The sequence below is a fragment of the Mugil cephalus genome, chromosome 16, assembly GCF_022458985.1.
Source record: "Mugil cephalus isolate CIBA_MC_2020 chromosome 16, CIBA_Mcephalus_1.1, whole genome shotgun sequence".
Taxonomy (NCBI): Eukaryota; Metazoa; Chordata; class Actinopteri; order Mugiliformes; family Mugilidae; genus Mugil; species Mugil cephalus.
The window spans coordinates 10,343,252-10,355,085 of record NC_061785.1 but is presented as its reverse complement, the minus strand read 5'-3'; the positions used below and the strand labels follow the sequence as shown (position 1 = coordinate 10,355,085).

General features: G+C 45.2%; 1 protein-coding gene across 1 annotated transcript in view; it reads right to left on the bottom strand.

Annotated features, from left to right (window-relative positions):
* Positions 1-4,788: 4,788 nt before the first annotated feature.
* The window catches only part of si:ch211-216b21.2 (heparan sulfate glucosamine 3-O-sulfotransferase 3A1), a 33,179-nt gene continuing 26,133 nt past the window's right edge, over positions 4,789-11,834 (bottom strand). The window contains exon 2 of the mRNA XM_047610087.1: positions 4,789-7,361. Within this exon, the coding sequence (XP_047466043.1) occupies positions 6,740-7,361 (622 nt within the window). The 3' untranslated portion in view covers positions 4,789-6,739. The remainder of the gene's footprint in view (positions 7,362-11,834) is intronic.

The window sequence follows — 11,834 nt, the reverse complement described above, 5'->3', positions numbered from 1 at the left end:
TGAAACCACAAACACTTCCAGGTACAGAGGGTATGCACGTGATGTCACAGCCAGCGAGGTCTCCATAAGTGAGAGTTGAACATGGAGATTAGCAGCATTAGTTTGAATAATAGGCTTTAATAGCTTTAAATTGTACTGACAGCCAAAGGAAAGAGAAGTAAACAACTGGAATTCAACACAGAAACCTGGCATACTTACGGCCGACAGTAACTATTTCAGTTCCAACGATAAATAAAACAATAAATGAAATATTTGTGATCGCTCCTCGTCATCCTTTCAACCTCTGGTCTGACGCTACAGTATTGTATGGCTAACATTACCTCTCAGTAAACCTCTTGGCGTTAGCATCTTTTATTTAGCTGTATTTGTCATCTGAAGTGACCTAAAACTAACTTAAACAAACTAAAATTGAGGCTAATCCACTTTTCGGAATCCATATTAGTTCGTATGGATCATTGTCGAGTCGAGTCGAGAAAGTGTCTTTAATTTGATCTGATCATCCACATTTTTACTCGGGGGCGTGGCCTCAGGTGGAAGTGATGTCAGTGCATACCCTCTAATGAGTTTTAGAGTTTTTATGAGGTTGATTTCTATACAGCGCCGGGTTAAGAGTTTTTGTCACTTCCGGCCTTTAAAGGCCTGGACACACCGAATGCGCTGTTGCCTTGTAGGTAAGTAGGTATGTTCTGGAACTGTGTGAGAGGAAGTAAAGGCTCTTTTAGAGTACTGCAGGACATAGATGCCGTAGTTTATGCATGTAGTCAACGTAAGCTATTTATACTTGTGCGAAAGTTTCGGCAAAATTTGTAAAACAAGTAATACAAATGTTTGTATCTTCAAACCTATTCAGTTACCTAACCTTTCCCTGATGCGTTCCATCTTTATTGATCCAAAACAATCAATTCAAAAATTGCAGAGATTGTGGAAACGCGCTACTAACATGCCACGTAGTTACATTACTGCGGAGATGCACATCAGGCTACACTTAGGCTAGGCTCTGCACTGTCGCCATAGCTACACCGTCAAAAATTGACAGAAGTCTGAACCGCCTAAAAGTCTCCATATGGGAGGTGTGACTGCAAACTGTATTCACCATGCAAATGGGAAAACCAGAGGAGCTAAGACTAGCTAGCTAGCTATCTAGATGAAATGACCACATAAATAAACAAGTACAAGATAGATGGGGATGAAAGCTACATACTTACTTACAACGACCATGCAATCCATTCTGCAGTTGTGTTGCTAAAAGGTTCCAGCGCTGAGTAGCATGGCCGACTGAGCCTTTGACTTGAAGAGGCCAATCTTCTCCCCCTCTTGAAGGCATTAGGGCTCTACCCTTCAGAAAATCTGGCCGTTTTGTTTAGACTCCTGTCACCCTGCTTTTCTTCCAGAAGAACGGAAAATCTGAGCTGCTCCCTGAACAACGTCTTTAATCATGTGTCAAGATCAATTATCACCCTCTGAAACGCTGCAGCTCCTTTGAAGAGTGCTCTCTTAAGGAGGGGATGCGTGAAAAGTCAAAACACACACAAGTCTGGAAAGAGTCTCGCTCCCAGACGATCCAAATTGCTAATTTTGTGTGTTGTCTACTGTACTCTGCTGGGTATGTGGAAGTGACAGTTCAAAGAGCAGCGCCTGGCTTTATTACTGGCGTGCAAACCGCCGGTGCAGCGCCCTTTCATCACGGACAAACAATCGGTCACTTTCACGGGGGCGTCGTTGCAGCACAGAAACATTTGTTTCTTTTGCACGCCGCGGTGTCTCTTTTCTGCCACAGCGCGGACGATCCGCAATCTGGACGCAGAATGAGTGTCTCTAAACGCTTTCCATCTCCGGAGAAATGCTTTGTTGTCACACGGTATATATGTGATTGCCCTCCCGGAGAAAGCAGCTATCTCGGCTTCATCTGACCACGGCGCACCAGAAAAGACTCAAAATTCATCTCTGAGGTTTGAAGATCCCTCTTTAAGATACAGATACCGTGATAGATGGAGCAAAGTTGAAACTGAAGAGATGACTCGGTCGCTCCATTGGCTGTTTTGATCAAGGCTGTGTGCGGAGCGTGCCTGCTGGGGATGTTTGCTCAGACTAGGCTGGGGATTAAGGGCTTCTCTTCTGGGAACCAGAGAAAACAGAGGTCTGATCCCCTCCGTGTCCCTCTGTGGGGCAGAAGAAGTAGGTTGCTGGAAATCAGAGGGTCAATGCATGTGTGCGCGAGCTGTTTCGTACACGCAGTTTGAAGCCACATCTGCGTACGCAAGCGTGCGTGATCGGGGAAGACGCACAAACGATTCCTCGCATGAGCCCTCGCCGCTGCCTTCCTCTTCAAAGCGATCTCGCTGATCCTTTTTGCTTCATCGTTTGACGCGGACCACACAACGCCCAGGGGCGCACACATGCTCAGGATCTCGTTATCAACCATGTTTTGCCGCGCTCCTATGCGCAAAACGGGGCTTTGGCGTTGCGTGCATGGAGAGAGGGGCTCTGGATGAGCGGGGGGTTTTGGCGGCTTAGAGTTAAAGCGGGGCCGTCGCGAGCTAATTACGCGCAGGTGACTCCACGCAGGTGCTCCTTCGTGAGGAGGGATGACGCCGTAACGACGGAATGAGCAAAAGCAACATAAGGGGGAGGCTGTAGGAGGACAGAAAAAAGCAGATCAAAGACATTTCGCGAGGCTACCAGAAATGCCTGTCTTTCTGCGGCGGCTCGCCCCGCCCCGACAAAAATCCCACCACATGCGGTCAGCTGTTTTTCAATACACGGGCTCCCAAGTTCTCCCCAGGAATCGTGCCATTGATATTGAGCCGAATCCACTCTGACAGGGGTGGTCTGTGCGCCGCTCCGCCGCAGATGTTGCCCTTCCATTCTCCCTTTCATAGCGAGCTGCCCTTCGGGGACTTAAGACGAAACCTGTCTCTGTTTATTACCGCGAGGAACTGTCACCGAAGAGGCCCCCGCTGACCCACTCAGGAAGGAATAACAAGCAAATTGAAGAAGTCAACAAATGGACACCGGCCTCCGCTTCCCTCCCCCCCCGGCTCCCACGACTCCGCGCGGGCCTTTAAAGTCACAACATCGTTTCAGCGCGCCGACATTCCTCATGAGTACGCTCCAGACATTTGTAGACTTTCAACGGGTTTTCCTCCTCTCATCATGGTTCATCTGCTAAGTGCCTGTCAGGGCAAATTTTTCAAATCAATCAGCGGACTGCGGGAGGAAGAGGGGACGCGAAGAGAAACGAGCAGGTGTAGCGAAGGAGGTTGAGGAAAGGCAGAGATGGAAAAGAGAAGAGACACAGTCCAATCAGGCACAAGATATATATACTGTGATTGATGTACTGTTTATACATTATTACATTAAGTCCACGGCTACTCCGCAGTAGAGCGACGGGCGCATGTTCCCAGCTTTCGGTTTTGCTTTAAAGCCATCATCGGGAAGCAGCGGAGATAATGCAGACGAGGAGCGCCAGGTGATCGCTCAGCGGCGTCGGTTCAGGTGACTCCACAGGCCCGAGCTGGTCATTTGTCAGGCTGAACGCGGTACTTAGCACTTCAGCGGCTTCGGTTCTTTAGAGGCCCTTCGGCCGGACAAGGGTTTACCGTATATCTATTTATGAATCATTTCTTAAAAGAGTGCCGACAGCGTACACAGATGGTCAGCCCTGGTTTGTCTCCGTCGCATGAGATTCTTTACGCCTGTTCATGATTTTTGTGAGATAGTGTAAAAGTTACAAAAGTTGAAGCTGACTTGAAACATGCCTTTGACCGCACTGTGACATAAATAAAATGGTCCATCTGCGTCTTGTTAGAAGTGGAATAGAGAATACTGCCTTTGTTTTCTTGTCAGTCCTCCATATTGTTTGGATAAAACTCGAGTGGACAACTAACCGGACCATGCAATCCTACATTCTGGCCACGGATACGACCACCAATCAGTCTCTAGTTTGTATTGGCAAGAGAGTTTTAAAACCTCAGCGTTTGTGGTGATATTTCAGGCCTGCCGCACCAGTGTCGAAGAATATGGCAAAGTTATGGATGTAACTACGGTTCTCTGAATTCTGGACGATATTGTTTTTGGCAGGAAGAGTGAAATGCGTCGGTTTTGTTTGTTCGTCAGCCCTCCATGTTGTTTGAATAAAACTTAAATGGATACAGTCCTAGATCCTGGCCATGCACAGACTGGAAGATCTGAATGTCGAGTGAAAGTTAACGTTAACCACTGCACAAAAAAATGGAAGAACCTTCTTTTCATTGCCTTCTTGAAGATTTTGAAGCTCAGTGTGGTGGCTTTGGGCCTTCACCATCTTGGCAGGTACCTGGAACCTGGTTAATTGGACTTTTAGCCCTGGACTCTGCCACTACAAGTAAAATGAACCAAGTTCATAGCAAAATATAAGGATATTTTATTTGTTTGTTATATGGACACTAGCTGACCCTTGGAAATGTCCTCCAAACAACTAGTACCCGGGTTCTGAAGATGTCGAATGTCAAGATGCTAAGGAGCCAGCAGGTCCCAAAACAAGGTTTTGGGACTTCAAGCACCTTGTAAAATCCTCAATCCCTCCTTTGACATTTTCCCCTGGAGGCTGGACAGAGATAAGCTGTGAAGGTGTGACAGAGGAGATAGGGGGAAAGGGCAACCGAGGACTGTTACGATTCTGCAGGAAGCTCAAATTTAAAAAATGCGTGAGCAGCACTGTAATGACTTGTGTTTTGTCCTTAATGTCATGGATATGATATCCCGTTACATGGTTGAATCACTGCCATGAAAAGTAGAATGAAACATGTCTATATATAACACCTTTTATTCAAAGAGTGCCTTAAAAACCCAGCAACGTTAAGAAAGCAACAGTCAGAACAGTTAGATTGGTTACATAACTCACAAAAATCTATATTAGGTTCTTTCCTGATGCCCCCGCAAAATAAATCTCTGCTGATTGTGTATCTTCCGAGACACATCTGCTTTCAGAAAGTGGCTCATAATACGAGCAGGCAGGAATGAGGAACACAAACTCGGCCATGCTCCCTGGGTTTAAAACAGACCTCCGCGCACACATCGCCTCCGGGCAAAGGAAGGCCAGTGACATCAAGTGGATTCAATTCGGGAGGAGGCATGTCAAGGAAATTTGAGTCACAGTTTGGGGAAGGCCTTCTGGAGGTCTTTTCCCTCAGCCAGAATCAATGTTGCTTAAATAACAGTGAGCGCTGTCTTTGCCTGTAGCTTCATTAACTGAAGGTGGGGGAACGACCCTTGAAATAGCAAACGCACAGCTCTGAAACCGAAAGCTAAGCGGAGACAAATGCTCCCACAGCAACACACACACACACACTCGTCAGTGTATACTCATTGAAATGAATGGCCTGAAATTAAATTGAGGACAATGTTAAAAATGTAAAGAATAAAACAAACAAAAGGCATCATGGGTGGCATGATAGTAAAGCAAGTAATCGCTGAGGAGTTTCTGTTTGTGTACGTTTTGAATAAATACATTTAAAAAATACATACATTTAATCTTTTCAAATTATTATTTTTGCTAAAATAAAAGTTAAGTTTTAAATGAAACTTTATGTTTTAGAATATGGCATTAAATTGCTTGTTTTTATCAAAATCCCTACTTTGATTTAGGCCATCCTCCTAAAGAAGCCCTGCGTACAATAATTTCTGTTTCACAGTCAAGGAATTTCAAACTGGAAAAAAAAAATAGTTTCTTTAGATAGTGCAGGAAGACAACGACACAAATCCTTCAACGTTTTTTTTTTTTTATGAAGAAAACATGTCTATGAGCGTGGCTTAGAGGCATCTCTGATAAAGTAAAAAGTAAGAAATATTGCATATCTGGAGCGCCGCACAGGACAGATTTTTCTCTCCCGTAACGGCTGTATATTGCTTAGGGTTAGCGCTGAGGATGAGGTGGTCGGAACTGTAAAATATGACAGAGTGGGAAATCTATGGGAACACTGTTGGCCGTTTGAGTAAAAAGTCACAACGTTACACGAATAAACTACTGACTTTCATGAGAATAAGGAGATTTAAATAATTTCTTTATGAGGAAAAACTGTAAGATATTTTGGCAAAAGAGTCATATGTAATATACTTCGTATATTTACATAAAGCTTCACGATCATAGAATATTATCTGTAGCAGTTTAAGAACCAAGTTTAAATTTAAACAAAAACCTATCAATCAAAATAAATAAGTTAATTAAGCTTTAATTTTTAAATATAAGAAAACAACAGTACTTAGAGAGCACATATAAAAAAATATTAAACTGGGTGGGTTAAATTAGATAGATTAAAGCAATAGTGCGGGTCTAATAAGTTTACTGAATGTTAATGAAGCTAATAATCCACAAGTAAATGAGCCTTTAGTTTTAAATGGCAAGATAGTTCCAAAGCTGCAGTGTCTGTGCTGATATTTCAGGGCTGCTGTTCCAGGAGCACAGTGTTGGCAAAGATGTAGAAACTGATTAGAGACAGTAGCTGCAGCACTGAAGGATATGGCTGGTTATGGATGTAACTCTGGTTCTCTGAATCCTGGATGACATTGTCTGTGGCAATCAGGAAGAGCGAAATCGAGCTAAAGTGCCACTTCTGCATTGCTGATTTTAAACTATGACTGATTTAAACTTTTTTGCCAAAATATCTTTTTTTCCTCCATAATGCATTTGATCAATTTTGTCCCTAAGACTCGGTATTGCAATATTTCTGACAGTGCTCAGTATTCAAAGACAAAGACACAATCAATCATCCCAGCCAAAAAATCTCCCTGTCATCTGGTAGAACTTCATGTTGAAGGGCCTGTAGAAGTCCCGTAGCCTCTGCACCACCTCGGGGTCAATGTTCGGATGGGTCCGTCCTTTGGTTTTACCCAGGCAGTGGGGCTTGCTGCTGCCTTCCGCCTTCTTGAGGCACGGGAATCCCTTGGTCTGGTTGAAGTAAAAGTGTTTGTCCGTGATGATCCTCTTGAGCCCCAAGAAGTCCTGGACGCGGCCCAGCTCTCCAGCCGGGTCGCTGATCAAGCGTTCGCCGCTCACGAACAGGATCTGGTCCATGGGGAAGTACTGCAGCCAGTTGTCCAGGTGTTTGGCGTAGATGCCGATCTGGATGGCGCTCCATGACGTGTCGATGAGCCCCGTAGTCCTGTTTTTGAACGTGAGGCTCTCAAAAGAGGGAATGTCTGGCTTCTTGGACAGCGTCTGAGTGTAGTCCGAGATGGCTCTGGTGACGGGGTCCCTCACTACCACGATTAACTTGGTGTCCCGGGACATGGCGGAGATTCGCGCCGGAGCCTCCCTGGTCACGAAGTAGCTGGGGGTTTTCTCCATGGTGATCTGGCCCTCCAGGGTCTTAGGCATCAGCTCCCTGAGAACAGGAAAAACAGCAGGAGGAGGAAAAGAAGGAAGTGAGATATTTATTTGACCTGCACTTTTGACTGAAACACACCGAGCAACTGTCACAGTTATACAACTGCTCTTACTACAATAAACACTGGGACTGGACAAACTCTGGCTATGTCATCAAAAATGTTGAATCCAATCAATCAAGAATAACACTGGAGACAGTTTTGTTTGCAGTAGTTTATTTACTTGATTTCTAGCATGTGTGCTCAAATGTTGATTGGCAGTTCTGGCACAGCGGCACATTCAGGCGCGCCTTCGGGATGTAAAGAGACACGGTGTGGTTATGGAATCAAGAGGGTCTCTCCCCTGGGCACATTTGAAAAGGGGGATATTTGTCACTCGCACGGTGTAAATCAAGAATGTCAATCTTCATACCTATACCGTGGTAGTGCCAGTTATAAAATATTGATACCCGAGGTTCTCTCGGCATGATTGCCTTCTTGTGTTCCTCGGCTTGCGAGGCCTGACATAAGAACATCAGCAAAAAAAGATATTATGTTCTCCCATTCGACGCGGTGAATATTTCCCCCCTCGCATGCGGCACTTGTTCGACATTTATTTGAAGCATGTTTTGAATTGCTGCGTAGGTGTTCCACTACACCAGTTGTGGACCAATACTCTAAATACATTCAACTCTGTGAAATTCAATCCCCCGAAGAAAGTGTTAGATATTTACAGTAAAGACAAGTTCAACGAGAGCAATCCCAGAGATTATAATATTTGGTTCAATTTTCTCAGTCCTTTTTTTTTTTTTCCTTTCATGCCAACACTCTTCTCTGCTTTGCTTCTGCCCAGCTGCATCCAGGACAGTGACCTTAAGCAGAGGCGGGTAAAAGCAGCCCATGAATTTTTAACACGCCCTCCCTCTACCATTTAGAGTCTCTGCAGAATACGGCTTTAAAATTCACCAAAGTACAGAATGCAAGCGTCAATTATTCATCCGCCTGGCTGCTGCTGCTGCTACTTGAAGCGAGCGCTGGCACTGGCTAAGTGGCCCGGGTTGCTCCCAGGGTGGACAAAGTTTGCCACCTGTGACACGACAACTGAGACCCTAAAGGAGCGGCGTCCTCTGAAATTTCTGAAGACCGCTAAACACTTCGGTCTGTTGACAGACCGCGCACGGGCGAGCGCTAGCGTACATGATCAAAGTGCAGCGTCTCCTCCCCAGTACGTGTCCTCTTCTGCTGGGACGGCCGCTGTTTTCCTTGCTTGCTGTGAGGCTGGTAGACAATCATGCTCCGTTTAACACACCCAGCGTGGAATGAGACAGAATACACTGAGATGTTTGTTCAGGCTGAACTTTACAACAAACAGAGTGCATTTGCTAAAAGACACTAGCTGTTGTGATGAATGCGATGATTTCACTTCGGGCTTTCCACCAACAAGGTCTCGAATTGTATTCTGTTACATACTTTGACTTGGAGTGTTTAAATGCATTCACAGTGACATGTATGGTAAGATACATTACCCTCTGAGTACTGGTGTAGTGTACTTATAATGCCCAAAAAATTCAGAGTGAAACACGAGACACTTTTTTTTTTCCCCTCTGAGTTTGTATCTTGGCTACGCAGCAGGGACCAGGAACAGTTTTTTCTCGATGACCAATTAAGCTGCGGCTGTTGCAATTTCAAGCGTCTGAGCTTTTATTTTTCACCAATTACAAAAATACTAGGGCTGCGTGGCATACAAGTTCATACCTAAAACTGGTATTATTTTTCTGTATTTGATTACACAGCGTTTGGAACGTTGCGCCGCGAGACACTGTTTCAGACCAAAACCTTTTTCAATGTAGCGCTTCTAAACAGGAAACAAAATAACATGCAAAAAGGTGGCGTGCTATTTGTTTTTTTGTGTATTTGTTTTTTTAGGGTAATCAGACGTCCCCGATTTCTGGGGACAGTCCCCATTTCAGGGACAGCTATAGCCAGAGGACAGGTCATCCAAAAGTGACCCCAATTTTAGCGTTTTGTGAATGAGGGAAAAAAAGTTGAGCACACACTACAATTATTACGGTAGCCGGTCACTGTTGCTGGATAGAAGCCATCAGTATCTTGACTGTGTTCATTAACAATCTGTAATTATACTGCAAAATGTAGTGGCTAGCAATAGCTCGATAGCTCATCGGGTCACAAAATTTCATCATTTTTCTCTCACCAGAAATGAGAGTGTTTGGCGTGAAACATACTTAGTTGAAGTTCGACATAGTGTACTCATTGTGCAACATGGAAGTGCACTAATGGAAGTGATCATTTTCAGACACTGTGAATGTTTGTAATTACCCTCAAAATGGTTTTTGGATCTTTTAATAGAACAGAACCGCACTGCACAAATCACTGCCTCAAAATTTAATGTTTTGGATTTTTTTTTTTAAACTGATGCACCAAAAATAACGATATAGTTCAGGAATATATTACGGTTTAATGATGAAACACGATGCAAATGGTAATTTTTAGTTTGCTTTCCGACAGATAATCCCTACAGCCGTCGGTCACTTGTATGCAAATGTTTGCGCAAGCACGTCTAGACCCGTTTCCCTTACGTTCGTTCCGCCCTGCTTGCTGAGCTCACTGTATGAAGTGAAACCGATCTCGTCGATGCCTCCGGGGCCAATGTCAAAACACATCCAGCGCGTGTGGCAGAGTGCATCTTCTCCAGAACGGATCGCGAGGTCAGCACAAGGCGGGACCGGGCAGGAAGCGGTCGATAAGAGCCGAAGCGTCAGCGCAGGTGCACCGATGCCTCGCCGTCGGCTCGCAACGCTGACCGTCACCTGACCTCCGGAGTCGTCCTCTCGGTGTCTGCGAACTCTCCTGCAGCCGTGTAAAGGCGAACACGGACAAGGCTCCTTTCCTCTCGCATTAGCTCTGCCCCATCGCGCCGAGAGTTAGAGTGAGCCAGTCTATCGGTGCTTTAAAACAAAATCAATGTCACCTGGGATTACAATGGCCACTGAGCTGAAAAAAAAATCCATGATGAGGAACACCGAGACTAATTATTGATTGATCGGGGAATCCCAGACGGCGGCATCATGGTAGTCTGGCTCAGGGTCTTCCTGAAGCTTATTCTGGATCAACCAGACTTCAGAAACAAGAGTTGCAGCGCCGCAACTTCACGACGCAAAAGAGAACATTATTGTGTTATGAAATAGAAATGAGCCCGTAGCAAAGGAAGCATCCATATTTGATGGCGTGCGTCGAGTCTGTTCTGCGGCCGATGCACTCGCAGCGGTGGTGTGGTGGCGCGAGAGGGCACTCGGTGGGGGTGAGGAGGCATGTGGTACAGAGGGATGAAGACAACATAAGAGACAAAAGCCGTGTTTGGAAGCATGGAAGACGTAGCGCACTCACGCATTCAGGCTGATGTAAATTTTATAGTTATCGGGAGCTAAAGGGTTCAGGTGCGACGGTGGAGTGCAGTCATGTGAGACGGATCCAGTCCCTTAGACAAATGATAGTTCACCGATTTAGCATTGCACTAGTTTTACGATGTTCTTCACAGAAATTTAAATAAAACAGCAACTCACTGCAGACAATTTGGTCAGAGAGTCAGACATTGTTTGCGAGACGGTGCCCCTCCCTTTTGGGAAGATTTCAGTGATTCATCTCAGATTCGTGCCCAACATCTGCGACCGGATGTGACCGGAGCAAATTTAAAAATTTACTAAGAGTTCAACTTTCAGGTTTTGCTCGGCGAAAGGAGCAGGGAAAACTTGGCTTCGCAGTAGCTGAACTACGCTTGGGTATTTCTTTCCATTGTATATTAGACAGCATGCAGCGCTTTCTAATGAAACTTTACTGGCAGCGGTAGGTGATGTAACAGATGACAAAACGTCCAAGTGCTGGAGATTTACTGCAGTCCCGGATTCCGCTTTGATGTCTTCATCGCGCTGCTAAAATACGACTCCCCGAGCACGCTGATGCATGAAACAGGCAACGCGAGCCGCTCGTGAAACGAGACGCAGACCCGCAACGAAACAAGAAACAAAAAAAAAACCCCGGCTTCCACTTAAATCAAATTTGCCGCTGTGGCGTGCATTTAAGTCCCGAGGAGAAACCAGAAACAAATATTAAAGATGGCTCGGAGGCACAGAACAAACAGTTTGTGTACATGACAGAACTGACACACGCCGTACGCGTACGTCATTTCTCTCATATGGAACTAACTAGCTGGAAGGAGGATGCCAAAACTCTTTCAGGCTGCTCGATTCCCCCATTAAAAAACCAAATCCAACGTACACAGTAACAGGCAGTACATCACTCAATGCGTCCTTTGTGAGCTTGTCTATAAAGTAACCACTCTGGAATAAAGGGCCTGACGCATCGCTGCGTTCGTTTCCCCGCCGAACAAATTTCACTTGCAAACTCTGCCCTCATATACAGCCTGTGACTCACGTCTGATTGTTATATTAAAAAAAAAAGTCTGAATGCGCCATAAA